Source organism: Sus scrofa, chromosome 1, assembly GCF_054392235.1.
Source record: "Sus scrofa isolate SSC_HxYL_T2T_F1_AM1 chromosome 1, Sscrofa_HxYL_maternal_Yorkshire_Landrace_v2.0, whole genome shotgun sequence".
Taxonomy (NCBI): Eukaryota; Metazoa; Chordata; class Mammalia; order Artiodactyla; family Suidae; genus Sus; species Sus scrofa.
The window spans coordinates 142,077,986-142,105,653 of record NC_139383.1 but is presented as its reverse complement, the minus strand read 5'-3'; the positions used below and the strand labels follow the sequence as shown (position 1 = coordinate 142,105,653).

Genomic DNA, 27,668 nt, shown 5'->3' with positions numbered 1-27,668 from the left:
GGATATACATAAAAGAAGGCATCATATGTGGTAATGAGTTAGATTATAGTGAGGAACTTGTCAAGAAAGAAGGATTTAGGAATAGGTACAAGTAGTAATGATGCCTGAACAAATGGGCCCACATTCGGCCCTCTCATAAAATCCATCTCAAGGTCCTTAACTTGGATCTGTATCTGCAAGGTAACATATTCACAGGTTCCAGGGATTAGGATGTGGATATCTCTGTAGAGCCATTCTACTTAACCAGATGTCTTATTTTCTTTCTAACTGGATTTTATTTTTTCCCGCCTTGTATTTCTTTATCATATGCTATTGCTTTTTTCTCTCTCTCTTTTTTTTTCCTTTTTAAATATACTTGGAAAAAAATCAAGTATTCTACTAAGTCCTCTTTTCTGTATACTTTCTCTCTTAAAAAGCTCGTATCCTCCTTTTGCAATTTGGGCTGTTTGCATAGCTATCCTTGGCTCCTCCACTATTTTCTGGATCCGGTTACTGTCTCTTTCATTGTTTATTCCTGCAATCTGCCATAATAAATCCACAAGTAATTTCCTAACAAAGGGTACATAGGATTGATTTTTTTTTTTTGGAATCCTGGTATTCTGAAAATGTTTATTCTGCTGCCACACTTGATTGATGATTTGGGTAAAAATAAAATTCTAGGTGAAAAACATTTTTCATAAGAATATTGAAGGCATTGCTTCATTGTTTTCTAATATTTAGTGCCACTGTTGAGAAACCTGATGCCATTCTCTGTCCTTTCGGATGACTTGTATTTTTCCCTGGAAGCTTCGGGCTCTTTTCTCTATCCTCAGAGTTCTTAAATTTCACAGCATATGTCAGCATGGGTCTTTTTAAATTCATTGTACTAAACATTAGGTGGACTTTTCAACCTGTAAACTGTTAGCTTTCATTTGTTTCTTTATTATTTTCTCCTTTTGTTTTCTCTTTCTGAAACTCTTATTCAGATAGTAGACCTCCTGGATAGATCCACTTAAGCTGCTTTATTTTCTTTTTCATTTTCCATCTTTTTTCTTTCAGATTGACACTCTCAGAAGTGTCCTCAATTTCATTTTTTGATTGGCATTGGTTTTTTGTTTTTGCCATTTTTTCATTTATAGAAAATCTTTTTGCTTCTTGAATTTTCCTTTTTCATGTTTTTTGTTTGTTTGTTTGTTTTCTTGTTTTATGGATGCACTATCTTCCTAAATGGGTATGGGGATGAAAAAAAATTTATAAAAGAATTTTTTTTTTTTTTTTTTTGCCTTCAAACCTCTGTCTTAACCAGAGTCATTTTTGGCTTATTTTTCTTGATCTCTCTCTTGTTTTTCTTCAAATGCATAATGGTGCTTGGTTGTCCATATATAAGAGAAGACACTGAAAAATTGGAAACTAGTCATTGATCGGGATTGTTGATATCAGGTTTTGGAGCTGGCTACTGTGTTGTGGAAATTCCTAATGCTCACTTGTAGAAGTCTTTCTCTCTGTAGCTGCTCGTTTTTTTCTCAAGGTCAGAAGCCTAATTTTTTTCCATAGGCTTTTCTCTTTTGGCTAGGGAAGGAGAAGTGGCAGCATGGCACCAGGGGCTGGGGGAGTAGACTCTTCCACAAACAGACTGAGTTAACCCCTATTTTTGGCTCTCCACTGCATTTTCTCAGATGCTGGTTCCCTTCTAATCTGTATCTTTCTTTTCCATTCTCTTTATTGTAGTATATATATATGTGTATATATATATATTTTTAATAGTTTAGTGTGTTTAATTTGACCTATTTATCTAGAAATACTCCTTCATATATTGTACATAGAGTCTCCTTCCAAATACCTGGCAGATACAAAAAATTGAAGAGTAATTAGAATGGGATTGCTGGTAAAAACTATTCACAGAATTTTTTGGAATTCACAGAATATTTCACAATTTTTTTTTTTCTAGCCATGTGGAAGTTCCTGGGCCAGGGATTGAAACTGCACTGCAGTTGTAGCCTATGTCACAGCTGCAGCAGTGCGGGATCCTTAACCTGCTGCACCATAAGGGAAATTCCTCACAGAGAATTTTTTTAGCATAGTAATAGAATAGATGTAAGGGAGAGTTGAGCACAGTCATTCATTTATTTTCTTTCAATAAGTGTTTATTTACCTCATATGGATCAAGCACTGTAATGTACTGATCTGGATGAGCATCTCATTACCCTATGTAATTAGGTATAGAACATTTTTAGAAGATTTCAGTATTGTAGTATCAGCTTCTCAGAAGGTTAAAACCTGTTTCTCTTCTGTGAGGATAGAGAGAAACTCCAGATGTGTGTTGTGTGTCCATGTCATTGGAGTGTCTGTTGTATGCAAGAAACCCAGATGCTCTGAGAGTTGTAAGTTACCAAAGAAGTAGACGACATGATTGCTGATCTAAAGAAAGGGAATAGAATTCAGATATGTAGGAGGTACCAGTTTTACTGATTTCTGGAAACTTCATAGAGATTGTATACATGTTGGCTCCCCAGTTTAATCTGTTAGAATTTTAATGAGAAAAAGGAATTTAGGAATATAGGAAAATGGTGAACAGTAATGTATTAAAAATATCTATACATACTAACTCGAGGTAAGTTTTCAGTGTTCCAAAACAAATGAGTTTTAACATGTTCTTTTCTTTGAACATTCAGAATGGCATGGACTCATGGTCATGTTGACTCTTTACTAGCCTTAGACCTAGAGACTTGGAGAAAATAGGCCTTTAGAAAATGTCTTAATATTTTATCTTCTCATCATGTTTTTTTTTTTTTTTTTTTCATCATGTTTTAGAACAAGGGGGTTGTGTTTTCTTTTTTCTTTAGTCTGGAAGATTTTTTTAAAATATTTTTTTCTTAAGACTATTTATAGGTCAGATTTTGACCTTTCATGTCATCCTTTTCAATTGATTATATGAGTATATGCATTTATACCCTGAGTTTTCATTTCTTATTAAATTTAATATATCTTTATCATATCCCCCCCCATTTCATGTGTCTGATATTGTTGAATAACTTACTAATACTGTTCTACAGCATTTAAAATCTTTGTGGAATATTTTATCATATACTCTATTGACTGACACTGAGATGATTTCATTTAGTCTCCTTTAACCTTGTAACGAAATTCTTGGCAGCTAAATTTTTGTTCCTGCCACAATGTATTCCTAAAAGTGACATTTCTTGATCAAAGAGTATGTATTTTCATGCTTTTGATGTGCACTGTAGAGTTGCCCTTCAAAAAGATTATATGTATTTATTAGTATGGTTAATTTGGTTTCTTTGTTATTTTGCTAGTATTGAAATAAGACAATATAGTTTAATAGTTTGCATTGTTCTTACTGTATATATTGTGATTATTGTCCCATATCTCTAAAAGTTCTATTTCAATACCCTTTTAAAAATTAATTTTTAATTAATTTATTTTTTGAAATATAATTAACCATCCTAATGTATACAGTTCAGTGGTCTTTAGTATATTCACTGTATAGGGTAACCGTGATCTAATTCCAAAATGTTTCCATCACTCAAAAAAAAAACCCTGTACCTATTTAGCAATCATTTGCAATACCCTCCCCTCCCTTTTCTGGTATTCACTACTATAACCTTCTTTCTGTTTCTTTGGATTTGACTATTCTGGATATTTCATATACATATGGAATTATACAATATGTGGGTTGTTTTTTTTTTTTTGTCTTTTGTCTTTTGTCTTTTGTCTTTTTAGGGCTGCACCGGTGGTATATGGAGGTTCCCAGGCTAGGGGTCTAATCAGAGCTGTAGCTGCTGGCCTATGCCAGAGCCACAGCAACCTGGCCTACGCCAGAGCCACAGCAACGCAGGATCCAAGCCGTGTCTGCAACCTACACCACAGCTCATGGCAATACCAGATCCTTAATCTACTGAGTGAGGCCAGGTGTCGAACCCGAAACCTCATGGTTCCTAGTTGGATTTGTTTCTGCTGTGCCACAACGGGAACTCCCAATATGTGGTTTTTTAATGTCTGGCTTCTTAGCATAATGGTTTCAGGGTTCATTCATGTTGTTTCATGTATGTAATAGCACAATCAGCCCTCCCATGTCTGCAGATGTACAACCGCAGATTCCTAAATGGAAATTTACTGTGTCAAAGGTTATGACTCTTAATGCTCTGATTCATATGGCCAAATTATTTTCTAGAAAGTTTGTATGAATTTAAACTCCTACAGACAGTGAAATTTTGTCTTCACTTTAGCCTCTTTAATATTCAGAATATTAATCAATTTTATGGCTAATAGTTAAAGAAAGACTAAATTGTTTAAATTTGTATATTTTCATTATTGGTAAAGTTGAGTTTTTTCATAAGTTTATTAGTCATTTGAATATCCTCTTTTTTTTAAATTTCTATTTTTGTTTTGTCTTTTTTTCCCCCTTAAGGGCTTCCTGTTTTCCTTCTGATTGAGCTTTTTATGCATTAAGGAAGTTAGGTAGTTGCTTTTTTTGTTGAAAATATTTTCCCCAGTTGTCTTTTGATTTTTGTGTTTTTTTTTTTTTTTGATGTGCAGAATCTTTATAATATAGATAAGTTTTTCAGTTTAAAACTTTAACAAATTATTGTATTTGGAATCACCTTTGTTATATGGTGTATCTTATTGTTATTATTACTGTTGCTACTATTGTTGTTATTACTATTATTATTCTGTTAGCATATTCCAGCACCATTAAAAAAAAATCTATCCCTTTTTTTCCACTAATCCTTGATACCTCCTCTATCAGTTTTTACATTCATGCATTTATGAGGCTCTCAATCTCAATTGCCTATTTTGTTTCATCTGTTTTTCCCTCTAAGTCCCATTTAATTAGGCTGAAGTAGTATAGTATACTATTATCTGTACAACAATGCTATATGGATATTTTGAGGATTAAAGAAATGATATTAAATGAGTATTTTGGCACATTTAATGAGTACTCAATGAATGTTAGTTGGTAGGGCAGTGATGATAATTTCATATTACATATTAATAGCTGGTAAACCTTTTTCAAAGTTGTTTTAGTCACTGGGAATTCCTACTGAGGCGCAGTGGGTTAAGGATGCCACATTGTTGCTGCAGCAGCTCAGGATGCTGCTGAGGTGTAAGTTTGACCCCTGGCCCAGCATGGTGTGTTAAGGATCTGGCATTGCTTCAGCTGTGGCTTGGATTTGATTTTTGGCCTGGGAACGTCCATATACCACAGGCGCAGTCAAAAAAATTATTTTAATCATTCATACAGATTTCATTTCTAAATTAACTTTAGACATCCCCCTCTGTTTGTGGAGGAAAAGTTCCAGGAGGATTCCAGTAAATCAGGAAACTGCCAATACTCAATGTCCCCATCCAGAAACTTGATATTTTTCTCCATTTATCCAAATTTCCCTTTGGTTTCTATAGATTTCCTAACCTTTTCTTCTTCTTCTTTTTTTTTTTTTTTTGTCTTTTTGCCATTTCTTGGGCCACTCTCACGGCATATGGAGGTTCCCAAGGCTAGGGGTCTAATCATAGCTGTAGCCGCCGGCCTATGCCAGAGCCACAGCAATGTGGGATGCGAGCCAGGCCGCGTCTGCAACCTACACCACAGCTCACGGCAACGCTGGATCGTTAACCCACTGAGCAAGGGCAGGGATAGAACCCGCAACCTCATGGTTCCTAGTCGAATTTGTTAACCACTGCACCACGATGGGAACTCCCCTTTTCTTCTTAATAAGGATTCTGTATGCATTTTCAGTAAAGCTCTTTTTAGATATTTTGCTTTTTGTTAACATGAATGGACTCTTTTGTGTTACTTGAGTTGTTACTGGCAGTTATGTATTCTTTTAGTGTCTCTTGGCCTTTTTTTTCCATTCTACTTACAGATTATCAGATTTTCAAATGTTTTGCTCTTCTCTATTTCTGTGCTGGTGTTTTATCTCCTTTTTTTCTTTCTGAAGATTATGATTACCATTGCTTTTTCACTGAAATGTTCTTTGGTTTCCCTTTTACCTGACTTTTTTCATATAGGTAAAAACAGATGACATAGCAAGAATTTATCAGCCAAAGCGTTATGCTTTGTCACCCAAGACAACAATAACATTGGCACATCTACTTGCTGCCCGAGAAGATCTGTCCAAGATCATCAGGACAAGTAGTGGTTCCAGCCGGGAGAAGACAGCATGTGCCATTAATAAGGTTGGTTTTTCTTTCAGTACAGTAGAGAATGAATTTATAATATCTTTGTTTGATGTTTTTATGGATTTTAATCCATTTTTCTAATACTATAAAAGAGGGAATGGTGGAGGGGCTTCAGTCAATTTAGGATTAATTATGTTTTCTGTGTGCATGTTTATTTTAATTTCTGTATTCATAAATTAAACTATAGTTTTATCTGAATTAGGGAAATTAATAACTGTTTTATCAGTAGCTTTTGCAAGAATTATTTGCCTTCTTTCCAAGAATGTAATTATTTTTTGTCAGTAAAAATCTGTAGGAACATTTTGGGTACTGACAGGTGCCTTAGATCCTTGGTGTAAAGGGAAGAGTATGTGCTTTGGAGTCATATAGTTTGGATTCACATCCTAGCTCTGTTAGAGCAATCACCTTGCATATGTTATGGAGTCTTTTGAAGGTTTCATTTCTTGATTCACAGTATAGATCCATTTCTCTGACTGGTCTTTTTTTTTTGCTTTTTTTAAGGCCTCAGTCATAGCATATGGAAGTTCCCAGACTAGGGGTTGAATTGGAGCTGCAGCTGCTGGCCTACGCCACAGCCACAGCAACTAGGGATCCTAGCTGCATCTACGACCCACACTGCAGCTCACGGCATTGCCAGATCCCTGACCCACTGCGCGATGCCAGGGATCAAAACCGCATCCTCATGGATTCTAGTTGGATTTGTTTTTGGTGTGCCAGAACGGTAACTCCCTGTCTCACTGGTTTTAAGCTGAATCTGAACTTTTTACTTTACAACAGCAGCAGCAATAATAAACTAATTTAGAATGTTTATGTAAGCTTGACTAGCATATATTCTTTATTAGATAGAGCACTTATGACAAACTTTACTACAAAAGAGCACAAGGACAAAAGTAAGGGATTTGGGTAAATTTTTTCCTTTTTTTTTTTTTGGCTGTTTTAGGTGCATACCCTTGGCATATGGAGGTTCCCAGGCTAGGGGTCGAATCAGAGCTGTAGCTGCCAGCCTACGCCAGAGCCACAGCAATGCAGGATCCGAGCCGCGTCTGCGACCTACACCACAGCTCACGGCAACGCTGGATTGTTAACCCACTGAGCAAGGGCAGGGACCGAACCTGCAACCTCATGGTTCCTAGTCAGATTTGTCAACCACTGCGCCACGACGGGAACTCCCCATCTCATTTCTTATTTATAATTTTTAGTCTGATTATTTGAGGGCAGCCTTTTTATCAGATTTTGGAAGAGCATCCCTGTACATCCACCAACATAGTATGTTTGGTGGAGAGCCCAATGAGAATAACAACCAGGGAAAGCTGGTTTTTTTTTGGATTTGGTAGTTAAGACATTATTGCTAACATTCAAAGAGTGTTTGCATACTTCAAACTTTGTCGCATAGTGAGGATGTTAGGCTTTTTGTTTTCCATTTATGACATGAAGTAGTAAAACATGGTTTTGATAAGAGAATCAATGGAAGTAGAACACAACTGATTCAGAGATCATTTTGGTTGAGGCAGTTATTGGTTTACCTTTTTTCCTGAAACACACTAATGGGAAACTCTGCTTCCTCTTGGCCTCTGTTCATGGGCATATAAAGTAGCTCCTTTCTACAGAAGGTTGGGGACTTAAAGCAAACACTTCATTGGTTTATCCTTCAAAGTAGTATAAAGCCTAGTTAAGGAAGTATATCAAGTCTTTAGCACCTAGTATCATTGAAAGTTAATAGCTTAAGTTTCTCATAAAAAAGAGAATCATTGAGACTCTTGTATCTTTTTTCAGTGATAACCTTGGATTATGTAGCCTTTATTTAATCTCTGATCTCATTGCACCCATGTCATATGTGCTTCATACTTTATTGACATAAAATGTGCTTAGAAATACAATCTTTTATTGGATAATCTATAATTAAGCCAATGGTAATAGAAAGGAAAGAGTTGTTTATAAATGGATATGAAGTTAATTAATGTAGGGTATGTAGTTTATGTATATTTAAAGTGTTTTGCTAAAAAAAAGTTCTTAGTGTGATGGGTACTACATTTGCTATAAAATTTGCTAAACAGGATTTCCTATTGTGGCTCAGTGGAAATGAACCCAACTAGGATCCATGAGGATGAGGGTTCGATCCCTAGCCTCGCTCAGTGGGTCAGGGATCTGGCATTGCCATGAGCTGTGGTGTAGGTTGCAGATGTAGCTTGGATCCCATGTTGCTGTGGCTGTGGCTGGCAGCTGTAGCACTGATTAGATCCCTGGCCTGGGAACTTCCGTATGCTGCGGGTGTGGCCCTAAAAAGCAAAAAAAAAAAAAAAAAGCTAAATAAATTTAAACAAGTCCTTAAGTTTCAGAAATATTCCTCTACATTGTTTAAAAATAATACCACATTGTGGGGGATTTGTCACACATCACATTTTATATTTTCAGTATTAATTCATACTGCCATGTCTGATACTTTCATGTCCTTAAATATTTGGCTTCTGTTTCTCTATTAGAACAATAACTTCAATATTTCTTGTAGCCTTTATGTAAATTTTAACCTTTAAAATAATGGAAACTAAAAGAAAATATTTTTTCACACAGGTGCTGATGGGAAGGGTGCCTGACAGGGGAGGACGGCCGAATGAAATTGAACCACCACCCCCTGAAATGCCCCCTTGGCAAAAGAGACAAGAAGGCGGCGGAAGGGGTGGTTGGGGTGGTGGAGGTGGAGGTGGAGGTAGAGGAGGTGGTGGGGGTGGAAGAGGTGGTTGGGGAGGTGGAGGAGGTTGGGGAGGTGGTGGGGGAGGAGGAGGGGGGTGGAGTGGAGGTGGAGGAGGGGGTGGTAGAGGAGGGGGTTTCCAAGGCAGAGGAGATTATGGTGGTAGGGGAGATTATGGTGGAAGAGGGGGATATGGGGGAAGAGGGGGCTATGGTGGAAGAGGTTATGGAGATCCATATGGAGGAGGTGGTGGTGGATATAGAAGATACTAAAAACTACAAAATATAGATAGCAGTGCTGACTTCTTGATACATTAGGCATAGTGTTCTAAATAACTACTTGAAAGTCATCTTTGAACTAAACACCATGTTAGATTCCCTGATACATTCTTAGATTGGGTTTAATATGTAAAGAGGATTGTTTTATACTACTATTTGATCTCTTAGACAAAGTGATGATTTTTTCCATATTCTGTGTACCCTTGAGCATGTTGTCTTTTTAAAAAACAAAAAAATTAGCAAAAATTATTTTTAAAAATGTAAATATATTATTACCATCAAACTTGGAAAATGGAAAGTATTTTATTGCCATGATTGAATTTAGATTGTAACCTGTATTTTTATTCAGGTGTGAGACACTTAATAATTGACCCTACTTTGTAGTGGAAAGGAATATAGACTATTGCCTCATCTGTATTCCTGTGGCTCTGTTTTGTATTTGTTAATTCTACTTTACAAAGTAGGGAAGGAGACTGATAGTTGTGTTCAGTAGGAAGTTGTCCTGACTTGTTTTTTCTTTCATGTGAGCAGTTCCTCTGGCCAGATTTCTGTTAAATTTCCATTAATTGAAGCCCACATCAATTTTGTGCTATGCATATTTAATTTATTTTCCAACTGGATTTGAAATATGTGTGATTTTATTTGACTGACAGAGCAGAATTCAAGATTAAGGTCATAAGTACTCAAAAGGGACAAAGACATGTAGTAATTTTACATGATGATCTGAGAAAAAAAATTCTGTGAATCGGTTTCTTCATCATTTGTGCTATGGGCATCCAAATATTAAAAGGCAGGCTGCACTGTTACATAGGATTAGGACACTTCAGGTAGCTGTGAGGTAAGGCTAAGGCATCCCTTGGCAGTTCTGATTCATAGCCAGATTTGGGAAACACAAGGTTTAGGGAATGGTTAAATGTGGTTTGGTGGTTGGAGCAGTCAGAGGCTTGGGGATAGGAGCTGTGAATTTGAATCATGGCACTAGCCCAGGGGTGCTATGGCTGAAATGGTCATAGCTTTCAAGGATTGATTAAATCCTTATTTGTCAAATGAGGAATGGGACATTTATGCCCTTCTCAGGTTTTTTATAAAGACCTAAGTGCAAGTCCAATTTGTTGAGACCTGCTGTGAATGTTTGAGGTGGCCCAGGTAATGCATTTTTCTCCTAGTATATATAGAGAAAAAGATACAGTCACATTAATTTTTTTCAATCCTACTATAAATTCTGTAGGCTTCTGTTCAACCTCTGTGCATAACAACTTTCTATGGTCTAATCAACTTAGCAGATAGACGGTTGAGTGCCAGTGGACAAATGGTTATTCTTATATGTTTTATAGAAAACCCCAGTGGCAAAATCTAAAATAATGTTAAAACTTTGTTAATTTTTTTTAGGGCCGCACCCATGGCATATGGAGGTTCCCAGGCTGAGTGTCAAATCGGAACTGTAGCTGCTGGCCTACACCACAGCCACAGCAACGTGGGATCTGAGAGCTGCAACGTGGGATCTGAGAGCTGCGACCTACACCACAGCTCATGGCAATGCCGGGTCGTCAATCCACTGAGCGAGGCCAGGGATCGAACCCTAGTCCTCATGGATGCTAGTCAGATTTGTTTCTGCTGAGCCACAACGGGAACTCCATGTTAAAACTTTAAATAGTGTGTATATCACAGTCTTGGTCATATATTTTTCAAGCTAATCCTTCAAAGAAATTTGTTCAGGATAGGAAAACAAATTTTTTTGATTATTTGTAAACTTAGATTTTTAAAAAATGTTTATATTTAATGAAGAGGCTTAATTTCATTTGTGGTAGTTGAAAAAAAACCTTTCCATATTTAAGGAAACAATTTTATCAATAGCTATAAACTGAAAAATAATTTTTAAAAATATATAAGCAAAGAACACTAAAGTAAAAATATCTGAAGTTATTAGTTAAAACGTTCATTTAAAACCTTTACATTTTTGCTTAATTTCTTTTCAGGAGCTTTAGTTGCTGATACAGGTCAGGTTACAACTACTTTGCAGCTTTTTTTTTATCACTAAAGGTTTATGGCAAATAATGGTAGAAACATTAATTTATCAATTTCTGTAAGGTTTCTTTGTACTTTCACAGGAGTGCTACTCACTATAAAACAGTGTAAGTTTAGCACTTGCTCCTGGAATCATGTTGAAGCTGGAACCGTTCTTATTTACACATTCCTATAAACTTGACTTGAATGAAGTGGTCTAGACCATAATAATACCTTTTCTTTCCTATGAGGTAGGATTTTCATTGTAACCTTCTTTCAGTTAAAATTTCTTTCTTAAAAAATGTTTGCTAAGCAGTATCTAGAATAGCAGTAAGGCAATTTGGGGCATTAACGTGAAAGACCATAATGTGCAAATTCTTTATAAGTTGAGTGCAGAACAAATGTAAAGTATGATAAATAGCATTTCACTCCATCCTAAAATCTAACTACTTTTTCTGTGTTACTTCATCATCATTTTTTTTTTGCCCTGTTGTCAGGTTTTTTTTTTTTTTTTTTTTTTTTTTTTTTTTTTTTTTTCCTACTATCTCATTTTCCCCCTCTCCTTTTTTCTTCTTTCTGCTTTGGTCTATCCTGTCGTATCTAATTGCACCTCTACATTGACCTTACTGGAAGCTTCTGGATTAAAGAAGTCACTGGCCTCTTACCTGGACCTGTTTATCCATACGTAATTGTCACACCATTAACACATAAGTTGTCAGTAAAGGAAGGGATCAGGTGGAGTTATGCTCTTGGCGCAGTGGATTAATGATCCAGCTTCTGTCTGTGGAGATGCTGGTTTAATCCCTGGCCCAACACAGTGGGTTAAGGATCTGGTGTTGCTGCAGCCGTGGTCGCAGCTCATAGCTCTGGTTCAAATTATGGCTGTCTCTAATTACTTTAAATAAGCATGAGGACAAATAAATTGCTCTGGGTGGTCTGTACACTGGATCAAACCATTGTCTATCAATTACACCCACAGTTTCAAACTTTCTCTTCCTTACTTGCCTAGTTTTCTTAGATAGAACTGTGGAACTAAAGATGAAAGCCACAGAGAAATGACAGCTTCGTCTCCTTCAGTGTTAAGTATTTATAGACAATATCAGGGGGTCACTGTTAAGTCATTATGCAATAAGATAGGGAAAGGTTGAATATTTCTGTATATTACCACTTCACGTTACAAAAAGGTTTAGAAAAATGTATACTGAAGAATTAGTTGCTTTGCTTTTCCCTTCAGGAAGATTTTGTTAATACATTAGAGAGTGGTTTCAGTTTTTGATTATAGTAAAAATTCAGGTGAAGCTTTTACTTATTCATGAACTAGAAAAAACACAAGACAGACATCTATGTTGCAGGGTTCCTAATGCCTTTATCATATAAATATTACACAAAGAAAACTTACATGAGGTATAAAAAAAAAAACAAACACCTTTATAATCTATACATATTTTACCTTGCAGTTCTTGTACATTATACATCTTGAAACAGAAATTCACAAATGGACAGTAAAAGGGCAAATCAATTACCCAAGAAAATTCTGGAATGCTTGAGACATTAATTAATTTGACTAAGGATTCTGTGATCTTTTCAATTCTCTAGGTTATAAATTATTTGCACAGAAAATAACCTGGGCTCTGTATTTTGGATGGGGGGTAAGAATAAAGAAATTCAATTGTGTTATGTAATAATGCTAAAGAAATTGAGCTGTACCATCTTCGCTTTATATCAGAGGAAAAGAATAGGTGAAGAATAAGATTAGTATAAAATAAGCTGTGTGTTGCTAGGAATTTTTATATGTATGTTTTAAACTTACATAGTGCCCAGTTTTGTCTTGGGGAGTTTTAATGGATGCTGGAGCTAGGGTAAAGCTACCTTTGTCATATAATTGCAAACCTTTCCAGTAGCTCAAAGGAATTGGCTCCTCAGGCCATCCACCAGTGAATGTGTGACCATCTTTTAAGAAACGATCTGTTGGGAGTTTCTGTCCATTGTAGATTAAATTTTGGTAACTTTTGTTTTCCAAATATTTATTCATGTAGCCTCACATGTCAACTATAGGTAGGAAGTTCTTCATTTTATATATATATATATAGTATAGTATTTCTTGCCTCATTCTTAATAAGCCAGTTTTTTATTGGCTTGGAGGAAAAAAGATTATTATAAACTCATGTTTGTTCCATATAAGGTAAGTATCAAAGTATTTCCTATGAGATTATACATCAGGTGATGGACTTAAGCAGCCCTGCCATAGAGATTTCTGTGTTGGATTAAAAAAAAAAGGTATATTTGTATTTAAAGTGATACCTTAAAACTAACTGAAAGCTAGTTACCATCTTTCTCAATAAAGCCCAGTACAAGGAGTTATGCACATGGGAGCTGGTCTTTCATCAAAAAAACTTTTTTTTGCATCCTTCAAGGAAGCTATACTGTATATATAATTTATTTCTCATTATTAAGACTTGGTGTTGTTGGCTTTAGGTTTGGAACTTTTGGTTGTTGAGATTATATTCTGTATAAATTTTAAGTCAGCTTGGTATCGGCATGAAAGCATGGAGGGTAAGTTCCCCCCTCCCAAAGAAAATGATCGCATGAAATTTTTTTTTATAGAAATAAAGAGTCTGACAAGTTTGTGAATAGTTGCCCAGATAATTAAATGAGCCCATTTATCATTAACCATCATTAATAGAAAACTCAAAAGGACTCTTACTTATGATTTTGCTAAACAGTGCAGTTTACATTATAAAGAATTTCTTCATCTTGCAACAAAGTGAACTTTGTGAATTTGTACATGACCAAAAGTCGTTTAATTCACTTCATATTTTATGAAGGAGGAAACAATTCTAAGTCACATGCATGTCTGATATTGTATATACATAATATATACATATGTACATGCTGTCAGCTATTATTGAAGCCTCTGGTCCAATTAGCTTATTTCTAAATAGTATTAATAGTGAAGACAGTACAAGCACAAATTCAGTTCAAAAAGTTACTTCAAAAAATATATAAGGATGGCACATGAGAGTTAAACAGATCATTTTTTAAAAGCTACAAATATTTAATTCTATCCAATGTAGGTTATATGAGGGACAAACATCATGTTTGCATTGTTTATTTTTGCTAATTAGCCAGCCATGTATGAGATGCTAATAGCCATGTTTCCAGGTACTTAATTTAGTTACTTACTTTATTATGACTGTGAGACAAACTTTGAACTGACCTGTAATTGGATGATGTCATGTTGTTTAATAACCCCCAAAGTTTGTGGCTACATCTCTAGAGGTTCTCTTATAGGTAGATATTCTCATCTGTGTGAGAATGTAGTGAGGAAGGAGGGGAAAAGGCAAGTCGATTAGATCTGAGGTAGTGAAGTGGGAACCGGATTCATAAAGAATGCTGAAATACATAGAAAATGATTCTACTTTTGGAAGGTGGTTATTTTTCCATTATAAGCAGACTTTGGATGGAACAAAGTAAATGCCTCAGAAAAAGAGGAAGGAAGCAAATTAATATTCCAGGGATTTTAGTTCTAAGGAAGAAGCAGCCGGGCAGGCCACATAGAAGAAGCTACCTTGTCAGAAAACTTTAGTCATGTTTTTATCATGCTTTTGACATTAGTCCCAGGGAAAAAAAAGTTTGTGGTATGAAGGCAAAAATTTTGCATTCTTCAGCTTTCTTCTCCTTTGATTCAACAGACTGGAATACACCACACATTAAGAGTATTTTAGGTTAAAAAAAAGAGTAACCAGCTTTCTTTTTTTAAAGTATCATTTTTAAAGCCAGTCAATCTAAGGTTCCCCAGGTCTTTGTGTTGAGAGGTTTATTAGGAAATGAGATGGATCTCTGATATCCTCATCTATAGGTTGTGCTGCTTGAATTTCTGGGCTAAGAACAGTCACCGTGCTCCATCTGAGCCAAGACATGATTACTTCTTGCAAGCTGGAGGGTTTCTATCTTCTTCTGTGCATATTTCAGTTGGATCTTAAGAGCATTATTATCTGCTTTCAGGGTGTTTATTTCCTAAAAGGAAAGGAGAATGAGGTATATTAATATAGCAGCAATGAATGGCAAGTCAGTTAGAGTATTGGAAGTACTATGCTTGACTGGCATATATTCACTCTGGCTGAAAATTAAAAAGTATTTTCAAGGCAGTTATTTTGCCCTCAATAGAAAATAACAAGTTAAATAACAAATGAGTATGTGTAAACAGCAATTAGTTTTGTTATATCAAAGATGTGAGTGGCTCACAGAAAAAAAAATTCCTGGGCAATAAATGGATAACGAGAAAATCTTTGAATATTGTATAGCAGACCTAAACTTAGCAGATAAGAGTCTCTGGTCAGGTCTGAGGTATGAAAGCAGTGACTTAGAATACTATAACATGTGATACTACAGTTCACATGAGATATTATATATTATCATATACTATATATTTTCTCCTCCAAATCACTGAAAACTCTTGATAAAGGTAGGAATTTTATCCTACCCCCTTAAACTGGGATTTAATTACATTATTTGCAGCTATTGATTTCTGGTGTTGTAAATGACAGTAATTCTTTTTATGGCTGAGTAATATTCCATTGTATCTATGCAGATATACATACACATAAACCTTCTTTATCCATTTACCTGTCAGTGGACACTTAGGATGCTTCCATAACTTGGCTGTTGTAAGTAATGCTGAGAACACTGGGCATATGTATCTTTTTGAATTAGCGTTTTCATTTTCTTTGGATATAAACCCAGGAGTGGAATTGCTGGATCATATGGTAGTTCTTTTTTTAGTTTTTTGAGAAATCTCCATACTGTTTTCCATAGTGGCTGCACCAGTTTTCATTCCCACCAACAGGGAGTAAGGGTTCCCTTTTCTGCAGGTCCTCATCATCACTTGTTACCTCGTCTTCTTGATGATAACCATTTTAACCAAGTGCAAGATGATATGGTATTGATTTGCATTTACCGATGATTAGTGACGTTTAGCGTCTTTTAATGTACCTGTTGGCCATTTGTACGTTTTTCTTTGGAAACAGTGTCTATTTAGTACTCTTTTCTAAAAAAAATTTTTCTAAAAAAAATTTGTAAAATTATAGTTGGTTTACAATGTGCAAATTTCTGCTGTATAGCAAAGTGAACCAGTCATACTTATATAGATACATTCTTTTTCCTATATTATTTTCCATCATGGTCTATCCCAAGAGATTGGATATTTAGTTCTGATTTTTAATTGGATTTGGTATTGTTATTGAGTTGTATGAGTTCTTTATATATTTGAAGAACTCCTTATTGAATATATCATTTGCAAATAACTTCTCCAGTTCAGTAGGTTGCCTTTTCATTGTGTTGATGGTTTTGTTGTTGTTGTTGTTTGCTGTGCAAAAGCTTTTTAGTTAATGTCACATTTAGTTAATGTAACAAAGTCCTGTTTGTTGATTTTTGCTTTGCTGTTTGTGCTTTTAGTGTCATATCCAAAAATTCATGGCCAAAGACTAGTGACAAAGTTCTTCTTCCCTACATTTTTTCCTACGAGTTTGCTAATATTATGGCTCATGTTTAACTCTTTGATCCATTTTGAGTTAATTTTTATGAGTAGTGTAAGATTGGGGGTCAGATTTCATTGCTCTGAATGTGCTTTTCCAGTTTTCCCAACACTGTTTGTGAAGAGATTCTCCTTATCTGCCTTGAGTGCTCTTATCCCCTTTGCTGAATATTAGTTGACTGTATATGCAAGGATTTAATTCTGGGCACTTTTCTGTTCCATTGGTCTATATCTTCTTTTGTGCCAGTACTATACTGTTTTTATTACTGTAGCTGTGTAGTATAATTTGAAACTAAGAATGTGGGACCTCCAGCTTTGTTGTTTTCTGTAGGATTACTTTGGGTATTCAAGGTCTTTTGTGGTTCTATACAGATTTTAGGCTTTTTTTTTTTTTTTTCTATTTCTGCTAAGAATTCAATTGATATTTTGATGGGGATTGCACTGAATCTGTAGATGGCCTTGGGTAGTATGGATGTCTTAACAGTCTTTTTTTTTAAAGTTTATTTTTTGAAGTATAGTTGATTTACAATGTGTGTTAGTTTCTGTTGAACAGCAAAGTGATTCAGATATATATATATATATATATTTTTTTTTTTAATATTATTTTCCATTAGGGTTTATCACAGGATATTGAATATAGTTCCTTGTGCTATGCAGTAGGACTTTGTTGATCCATTTTATATGTAATAGTTTGCATCTGTGCATCCCAAACTCTCAATCCACCCTTTCCCCCCTTGGGAACAAGTCTGTTCTCCATGTTTGTGAGAACATATGTAATATGTATTGCATTATCTGTGTATGTATGTTGCACACATGTTTATCAGTGGACCCTTAGGTTGCTACCATGTCTTGGCTATTATAAATAGTGCTGCTGTGAACATAGGGGTGGCACATATCTTTCCGAATTAGTTTTGTCCAGATATATGCCCAGGAGTGGAATTGCTGGATCATATTGCAACTCAATTTTTACTTTTTTGAGGAACCTCCATACTGTTTTCCCTGGTGGTTGCCCCAATTTACATTCCCACCAACAGTGTAGACGGGTTCCCTTTTCTCCACACCCTCTCCAGCCTGTTATTTGTAAACCTTTTTTTTTTTTTTTTTTTTGGCCAGACCTGTGGCACGTGGAAGTTCCTGGGCCAGGGATTGAACATGCTGCCAGGATTTGCAGTGCTGGATCCTTAACCCACTGTGCCTCAAGGGAACATCCTGTAGACGTTTTAATGATGGCTGTTCTGAGCAGCATGAGGTGGACCTCAGTGTAGTTTTGACTTGCATTTCCCTAATTATTAGCAATGATGAGCATCTTTTCATGTGCCTCTTGGCCATCCGTATTTTGTCTTTGGAGAAATATCAAAGTAGACATTTAGGTCTTCTGCCAGACATTTTAATGATTTTAGTTCTTATCCATGATCACAGGATGTCTTTCCATTTGTGTCTTTGATTTCTTTCTGTAATTATTTTGTTGTACAGATATTTTATTTCCTTGATTAGATTTATTCCTACATATTATTTTTGATGCTATTGTGGATGGGGTAGTTGTGTTTCTTTTTCATATGTTTCATCCTTAGTGTATAGAAATGCAACTGATTTCTGTAAGTTGCTTTTTGTATACTGCAGCTTAACTGAAAATGTTTATTTTGACTTTTTTTAATTTGTTTAGTCTTTGGATTTTTCTGTATATGGACTTATCATCTGTGAACAGCGACAGCTTTGCTACTTTCCCAATTTGGATGCTTTTTATTTTCTTGTCTTGCCTAATTACTTGCAGTACTATATTGAGAAGAGTGGTGAGAGTGGGTATCCTTATCATGTTCTTGATCTTGGCTGAAAAGCTTTGACATTTTCTCCATTGAGCATAATGTTAGCTGTGGGTTTGTCATATATGGCCCTTAGGTATGTAGAGGTATAGTCCTTCTATCCAGTCTGAACAGCATATTTTGTATTTTGTCTCTTGTTTTTCTGTATCTGTTGAGACGATCACAAGATTTTTCTCTTTCATTTTACTAATGTGTTGTATTACATTTATTGATTTGCATATGTTGAACTATCTGCATCCTGGGGATAAACATACCTTTCATGGTGTATAAAATCCTTTTAATGTGTTCTTGAATTCAGCTTGCTAACATTTTGTTGAGAATTTTTGCATGTATAGTCATCAGTGATGTTGGTCTACAGTTCGCTTTTCTTGTTGTGTCTTCATCTGGCTTTGGTATCAGGGTAAAACTGCCCTTGCCAAATGAGTTCTAGAAGTATTCCTTCAGTTTTTTGGCCTCCTTTAAGGACTGGTGTTAATTCTTTGAGGGTTTGGTAAAATTTGTCAGTGAGGCTGTCTGATTCTGGGGTTTTCTCTCTTGGGAGAATTTTGATTACTGACTCAATGTCTTTGCTTCTTATTGGTCTCTTCAGGTTTTTTTTTTTCTCCTTGATTCAGTTTTGGTAGGTTGCGTATTTCTAGAAGTTTATCGGTTTCTTCTAGATTATCTAATTTGTTGGTATATAATTATTCACACTAGTCTCTTATGGTCCTATGTATATGTGTAGTAACAGTTGTGATATCTCCTTTTATATTTCTACTTTTACATATTTGAGGCTTTTCATACTTTCTTAGTGTGAATAAAGGTTTGTCAATTTTGCTTATCTTTTGTCAATGTGCACAAAGTTTTGGTTTGCAATGGTGCATCTGAGTATGTTAAGGGCAGATGATTATTCACAGTTAAATGATTATTCACAACTGTTAATTTTGTTTATCTTTTTTAGTTTTTTCAATCCTTTCTATTTTTTCCCCTATTTTATCTATTTCCACTTTGATCTTTATTAATTCTTTCTTCTAACTTTGTGCTTAATTTGTTGGTTTTTTTTCCTTAGTTTCTTATCTGGAGATGTAAAGTTTATTTGGGTGTTTATAATTTTTTGATATATCACTTTCATCTTTCCCCTTAGAACTTCTTTTGCTGCATCTCATAAGTTTTGATATGCTGTATTTCCATTTGCATTTGTTCCAAGACATTTTATTTCACTTTTACTTCTTTGACACACTTCCATTTTCATTTGCTCCAAGATATTTTATTTCACTTTTACTTCTTTGACACACACTTTTAGAAGTGTGTCATTTAGTTTCTGTATATTTGTAGATGGTCTAGCTTTTTTCTTACTGATTTCTATTTTATATCACTGTGATCAGAAAAGATAATTGGCATTATTTCAGTATTAAATTTGCTGAGATTTGTTTTGTGCTCCGTCAGATGCTCTGTCTTGGAAAATGTTTTGTGTGTATTCAAGAAGAATGCGTATTTTGCTGCTCTTGAATGGGATGTTCTATATATGTCTGTTAAGTCTATTTGTACTACAGTGTGGTTCAAATCCAACATTTCCTCGTTAATTTTTCTGTCTGGATGATCCATCCATTGCTGACAGTAGAGTGTTGAAGTGCCCTACTATCATTGTATTGTTATTTCTTGCTTTAGCTGTATAAGTATTTAATACATTTTAGTGCTCCAGTGTTGGGTGCACGTATACTTAACAATTGCTGTTTCTTGTTTATGTATTGACTCTTTTTCATAGTGTAACAACATTGTTTCTCTCTTTTTATTGTTTTTGCCTTGAAGTCTGTTTTGTCTGATTTAAGTATGGCTATATTTGCTTTCTTTTGGTTTCCACTTTTGCATGGAATATCCTTATTCCCTTCACTTTGAGCCTGTGCATCCCTGTAGACAGCATATGGTTAGATCTTGTTTATTTATCCATCTGGCCATTTTGTGTCTTTTAATTGGTAAATTCAGTTAATTTATATTTAGTGATTATTGATATGTAAAGATTTAATACTGCCATCTTATTTTCCTTCTGGTTGTTTGTATATACATTGTTCCTTTTTCCCCTCTGTTTCTGTTTACTTTCATAAAGTGGTAGTTTTCCAAAGTGATTTGTTCAATATCTCTTATTTTTTAATGTTTCATGACTCTACTCTAGATTTTCACTTTGTGCTTATCATTGTGGCTTACATAAAACATCTTATAGGTAACATCTTTGCTCACCTATAAAGACTCTACCCTACTCTACTCTTCCCCTTTTACACTCTTCATGTCATAGCTTACCTCTTTTTATGCTGTGAATTTGTTGAGAAATCATAGTAGGTATCATTTTTAGTGCTCCTTTCCTTAAGCTTTTATACTATAGTTAAGGGTTAATTAACCATTCTAACCTAGAGTTATAGTTTTCTAATTCTGTTTTTTAACTTTTTTATACAATTGTGTACTTTCATTGCTTTTGTTTCACCAACATCTTTTCTTTTTGATGCCCTTCATATCTGAAAGATAATTTTGCCAGGTAAAGTATTTGTGGCTGGCAGTGTTTATCCTTCAGCACTTGAATAAGTCATTCTATTTTCTGTTGGCCTGTAGAGTTTCTGCTGAGGAATATGCTGATAGCCTAATAATAACTCTGTAGGTTTCTTTCATTTTTTTCCCTCTGGCTTCCTTTAACATTCTTTCTTTATTATTACTTTTTGGCATTTTCATTATAACATACCTTGTGGAGTCTTATTACGTGCCTTATTTCATTATAATGTGCCTTGCATTAAGATAATTATCAACTTCTTGGTCTTGTAAGTACAGTTTCTTCCCAGGTTTGAGAAGTTCTCAGCTATTATTTCTCAAAATATGCTCACTGCTCTCTCTCTGGTAGACCAATTATTTTTCTGGAGTTCTTGTTGTGGCTCAGCAGTAAGGAATCAAACTAGTATCCTTGAAGACATGGGTTCAATCCCTGGCCTCACTCAGCGGGTTAAGGATCTGGTATTCTGGTCGTTGAACTGTGGTATAGCTCTCAGTTGTGACTTGGATCTGGCATGGTTGTGGCTGTGGTGTAGGCTGGTGGCAACAGCTCCAATTCAACCCCTAGCCTGGGAATTTCCATATGCTGCCACAGGTGTGGCCCTAAAAAGACCAAACAAACAAACAAAAAAACCCCTCCTTCTGTTCATTAGTTTTATTTCTGAGTTCAGTGAAATGCCTTTTTGAGTTTTCTTATAGCTTATTCACTCTCTTTGGAATAGCTAATTTGATTTCTTTATTATATTCTGTGTCATTTTCTTTTTGTGATATATTACCATGATTTTTCATAGTGTTTGCCTCAACTGTCTGAAGTAGCGCCACATCTTTCTTAGTAGTTTACTTTGATTGTTACAGTCCAACAATCTGGTAATTAGAAACCTTTATTTTTGTTTTCTAGAAGGTAGCACATATAATAGCTTGTTTTCATTTTCTCCACCTGAACTGGCTGTAGGGCTGCACCTGGGAATGCATGTAAAAAAAACTGGCATATAAAGAGCCAGGGGCAGAGCAGGGGTAGTTGTGGGCTTAGCACCTGGGGTGTTGTGTGTGCCCAGGGCACAGTAGGCAGTACTTGGACCTCCCTCCTGCTGAATGAAATCCTGAAGCAGACAGTAAGGAGCACATTCTTTCCACACCTGTTGTTCTTGGCTGCCTCTTTCTTTTTTCTAGTCACAGAGGTCCCTCAGAAATCTGGGTACTGCTGGAGAGAAATGAGTCCTTCCAGCTGGGTGTTCAGTCACTCACCACTTTCACTTTCCACCTTTTCTGAGGGAGAAAACCCAGCACATTCACTCTGGGGAGGGGGACTGACACCTTGAGTTTCTCCTTTTCCCCTGCCTCCAAACTTGTCTTTATCTTGTTCTGATGGTGTGTCTGGTTCTCCTGTCAGGCTGGCTGGACCTCTGCAAATGCTCTTACATATCCACTGCCCTGCATTCTCTCTTCACTTTTTCCTCTGATAGCAGCAAGTCATCTTGGGGCAGGCTCACCAGTTCCCTTGGCTCCAGAGCTCTTTCTGAGGTCCTCTGCACCTATTTGCTGAAGCACAGGTGGGTAGAAATCTACTGGGTGTTCTATAGAGCCACTCTTGTTTGTTTATGAATGACCAATAAGTTGTAAATAAAAGGGGAGAGGATAAAAGGAATGACACAGGCCACCATGATGCTGATGTCCCTGGTCTTAAGACTTTGAATCTTGTGTTGTTACCTTATATCACATTCATTACCCCAACAAATATGAGGCTTAAAATTTGGGAGGCATCCAGTTTTCCGATGCAAATGATTTAGATTATTGTTTATTAGTTACTTAGTAATATGAAGCATTTGCTATGTGCCAGGTACTGTGTTATGTAATGATAGTTTCAGACTGAGGATCTGAACCCAAGAGGCTTTGTTTGTACTTTGTTTTATCCTATGCTGGTTTAGAGGTATATACACACAAAACAATGTGCAATATTTATTACCTTTATAATATTAGTATTACATATTATTTTAAATACTCTGAAACATGCATAGTGAATCCTAGTCCTGTCCCAATGACAAGGATAAAAGTATAAAGAGGTTTTATCACTGGTTAGGAATTGTTCTGGACCTAACTCATCTGAAATCCTTCTACTACCCACTTCTTGCAGCAAGAAGTCGTTGTTGCCAATTATGTTGCTCCTTATCACGGGCATGTCAAGTGTCAGGATCTGAAGCAAACCACAGTGAGCATGGACTCCTAGCCTTGTATTTTACAGAGGACCAAATAGGTGACATTTTAACAGCAGGCGTAAGAAATATAATCTGGGGACTAGAAACAAAGGTCTTTCTTCCCAAGACAAAGTTCTTTCCACTTGATTAAGTTCAGTTTTCAAGGTTTCTTTCATTGTTCTTAGAAGTTGAGGTTCTGACCATTTCTACCCCTAACGAGAGAGGGCTTTGCTACCTTCTGATTGACTTGATTCTTATAGCATGTCTTAAGTACTTTCTCATTTGGAATTTTTTTTTCATCCAGGAAAACCTGTTCTTTTCTCAAATGTTCCTCCTAATATTATGTTCTTTGTTCTAGGCACCAAAGCAAGAGTTTTGCATACATTATCTAAATTGTTTCTTCAATTCAATGCCTAGGAGTCTGACAGGGAAGGTGCAACACTGAGAACAGGGCACGGAATCCTGAGACTCTCTTGGGCAGTTTTACTATGTAGTTTGTAGAATTATGTAGGAATTCTAGCTGTTTGGATATTGGTTTTGTGTCTGTACTGCTAGGCCTCCAAAAATACATTGCCAACCTTGATGTTTTGGGCAAAAAGGCAGACAGGCATTCTTCCCCTTTAATAAAGTAAATGATGGTATCTCTAAAGTGACTAAGTTACCTGTCTTTGGTAAGAAACTCCTGTCCCATGACAAGAAGTCTTTCTAAGCCAGCTCTCACTCTGAGCTCTGTACTCTAAACAAAAAGAAGTACATCAGTGATTGACCCTATAGAATTGGGAATTTGGACAACTGCCTGTTGTCCCCAGTTGTCCTCTTTCCTACTTTCCTGTCTTTTCCTTTCTTCTTTTTTTAACCTTATCCCCTTCTTTCAAACCTTGGCATCATATTCCTAAACTCTTGTTCTCCTTTTCTTGGAAAACCTTATTTTGTCTTTTCTAATGCCTCCATTAGATTCCTTATAATTAGGACATTGTGACCCTAACAGAAGAAAAGCAACTCTTGGTACCACAATTTTTAGCACTTAATAGAGTACATTGCTAAATACTGTAATCAGCTGTGCATTTTCCAGCTACTGGTGATTTAGCTGTTCACATACATATAAGCACATTTTCTGATGTTTTAGAAACGAGTTCCTTCATTTATATTAAGAGGGAGGTTTTTCCTGTGGTGAGCTCAATACTCTTTTTTTTTTTTTTTTTTTTTTTTTCTGTTTTTGGCTGTCCCATGGCATATGGTAGCGTTCCTTAGATCAGATCCAAGCTGCAGTTGGAACCTATGCTGCAGCAAAAGCCAGATCCTTAAACCACTGTGCCGGGCTGGGGATAGAACCTGTGTCCCAATGTTGCAGAGACACTGCTGATCCTGTTGTGCTGTCATAGCAGGAACTCCATCTTCCTTTTTTTGATGGCACGGTAATCACCTCCCTTCTTTTAGGGAGATGCCCATGAACCATGAAGGCCCCCAAATATAACCCTGATGACCCAAAGACCTCTGGTGGGGAGGGGCAACTTGCTTCTAAGTTATGTCTAGAGAAAAGGCTGTGGTGTCAGCACAGTAAAGCTGATCAGCAGAAACTGGTTTTTCTCAAGGAACCTACTGTGAACAGCTTTGGGCCCTGATACCAACACTCTGAAATTGTACCTTTATGGCAACTGGGAGCTCTGTCTGTCCTGTTCTACTTATATAATGTGAACCAGGGCCTCCACCGGTTTCTTTCTCTTTTCTTTTTTTTTCTTTTCTTTCTCCCCCCCCCCCGACCCCCTTTATCCTGCTAGTAATCAACCTGGTTTAGCCCCACTTTCCTGAGAGTCTGAAAAAAAGGAAAAGGAAGGTACCTGTTCCAGCTCTTGGTAGGTGGGGAGTCTGAGGTGACGGAGCTCTTCCTTTGATTTTATGAGGGATTCTTTATTCTCCCACTTGACGAAAGCCCGCTTTCTGACCAAGACTGGGCTGGGACACGGAGATGTAGGGCTGGGAAGCACGTACAGAGTATCCTGGGCTGTCTTCCTTGGGGAAGATAGCACAAAGTGACCAGAAGGGCCCTCGCTGCTAAGCCAAGACAGTGATTCGGTCTGAGTGGCCTTATGGGCAACAGTCCTCTTCAGCCGAACAGAAATCTTCTGTGAGGACACTCCCATGAGCATGATGGTCCGATCCTTACTCTCCTCACTGTGTTCCACGGCCTCCCCATTGGGGAATGTGAAAGGCCCTTCCTCAGGTGCTGTAAGAAGATGCATGATATGTTAGTACTATAGCTCAGAAAAGCAAAGACTCAGTATTGACACATTAGTTTCAAGTGAGACCTTTCTTATTGATTCAGAAGTTCCATAGGCCCGAAGTAGACTCATTTTCAGGCAGCCAATTTAGGGGGTGAAGGAGGCTGAAATCCAAGGGTCTTGCTGGCCAAGCTATGGCCACAGGTGTCAGGTTGCATCCGCCTTGAGGAAAGGCCATGTTTTTCTACTTGCAGAAAAGCTGACTAGAGGTTTTCTGTTTCTGCAGGTAAGTTGAAGGCCCTGCCTCAAAGAGAGCAGGGTTAGTATATAGACATAAATGTTCCAAAAATACTTTGGGAACTCTCAGCAACCAAGTTTTTGTTCTGATACAGGACAACTTAACAGCTTAACTGTGAGAGGAAAGTTCTAGCTTTGTCAAAGTGTGTTCTCAAAAATGTATTGTCCCTATTTGATAGTGCTTGGAAAAGGAGAGGCAGAGTCATTTTGGTTTTCTTCTTTGAATCAACAGACCTCTGCCCAGGACCCAGCCTAGATAGTAACCATAAAGAATAACTTCCTAGAAAAGCAGAGTAAAAGCAGATGTATTTGAGATGGTAATAAGCTTTAAGATAGACTGCAGAGCATCTTTGGTTACCATTTTGCAAAGACTCAGCAGTAATTCTGGGCTCTCTAAATGAAAGTCATTAGCTCCCACACCTCATTTATTAATAAACACAATTTTGGATTCTGTTTATTCTTTCTAAATAAGGATAAAAAAATATTACCTTCCAGGGGTTGGGGAATGAAATTATTATATAAAAGAAAGTGGTTTTTTTAAAAGTATGCATTTCTGTTAAAATGTTATATATATTATTTCAATTATTAAACTTTCTAGCCAAGGCACTGGATTGTAGTCAAAATGGCTTTGGACAACAAAGTTGTCTAATTAGCATTTGTAATCTGAATCAATAGTTCTAATATTAGAAACTTTACAAGGATCCTAGCTTAATTACTCCCCTATAGAACACAATTTAAATCTACATTAGGAGTCCCCCCCCCCCCAATGGCACAGTGGGCTAAAGGATCTGGCATTGCTGCAGCTGTGGCTCAGACTCAATCCTTGGTCCAGGAACTTCCATATGCTGTGGGTGTAGCCATAAAATTAAAATATTTTTAAAAAGTCAACATTAAATATTTACCCAAATAAGGGCCAAGGTTATAATTATATTGCTTTTTAGTACCAGAATATTTAAGTTGTTATGTCACCTTAAAATAATTATAGTCTTCTTTTTATGGAGAAGTATTATGGATGATAATTTTCTGTAACACTCTTTTTACTAACCTGCATTATAAATGTATAAACTGGAGTTCCCATTGTGGCACAGTGGAAACAAATCCAACTAGTATCCATGAGGATGCGGGTTCGATCCCTGGCCTCACTCAGTGGATTGCGGATCAGGCGTTGCCGTGAGCTGTGGTGTAGGTTGGCAGCTAGAGCTCTGATTTGACCCCTAGCCTGGGAACTTCCATGTGCCTGAGGTGCAGCCTTAAAAAAGAAAAAAAAAAAAAAAAAAGGAGCAAAAAAATTTCATATATATATGTGTGTATATACATATATATATACATATGTATACACACACACACCTATTAGGTGAACTTCCTAGATTATATAGAAAGCTTGGGACAGAATCTTAGGTACTCTGCCTTTTTAGAAGCAAAAGAAAAAAAGCAAAGAAAAAAGCAACAGAAAAAGAGCCCTTAAAGTGACAGGAAAAGTTCCAGGAGACCACAGCATTGTAAGAGTTGTGAGAGGTATTAAGTTTTAAGAATATTAAAATAGATAAATATAAAGTTATAGGAAGATGAGAAAGATGATAATGGGCTAAAAAGAATCCTTGGAAATTCCAGTTTGATGAGCAGATGCCCAGGTTCCAATCCAGAGAATTATTGTTAAGAGATGGAAGCAATATGAATGGATGTCAGTGATATCCAGCAGTCAGCTTTTTCATTACAAGCAGACCTTGCCTTATAGCACTTCTACAGCAATTTTCATTCATTGCTCATTGTACACCTATATTTAACCTATGTATTTAGTCTACTTCCTGGTAGTTCTAGGAAAGCTTCAGGAGTCCTCCTCTGACCCGTGTGGGGCAAAGTTTCTGGGACAGGGGAGATATGGCCTGCAGAAGAGAAATCTCTAGGTGCAGCCCCTCTTCAGGCATCACACTCAGGCCCCAGACCTTCATAC

The 27,668-nt window shown here is 36.5% G+C and overlaps 2 protein-coding genes across 20 annotated transcripts in view; one reads left to right on the top strand and one right to left on the bottom strand.

The window, feature by feature from the left end:
• The window catches only part of FAM98B (family with sequence similarity 98 member B), a 33,445-nt gene extending 19,669 nt beyond the window's left edge, over positions 1-13,776 (top strand). Inside the window, exons 7-8 of the mRNA XM_005659764.4 lie at positions 6,007-6,174; positions 8,746-13,776. Of these exons, the coding sequence (XP_005659821.1) occupies positions 6,007-6,174; positions 8,746-9,135 (558 nt within the window). The 3' untranslated portion in view covers positions 9,136-13,776. The remainder of the gene's footprint in view (positions 1-6,006; positions 6,175-8,745) is intronic.
• Positions 12,492-27,668, bottom strand: part of RASGRP1 (RAS guanyl releasing protein 1) — a 977,163-nt gene continuing 961,986 nt past the window's right edge. For all 19 annotated transcript variants that reach the window (XM_084973917.1, XM_084973898.1, XM_084973890.1 and 16 more), the window contains 2 exons: positions 25,040-25,425; positions 12,492-15,162 (listed from right to left, as the gene is read on the bottom strand). In XM_084973917.1, the coding sequence (XP_084830043.1) occupies positions 15,028-15,162; positions 25,040-25,425 (521 nt within the window). In that variant the 3' untranslated portion in view covers positions 12,492-15,027. The remainder of the gene's footprint in view (positions 15,163-25,039; positions 25,426-27,668) is intronic.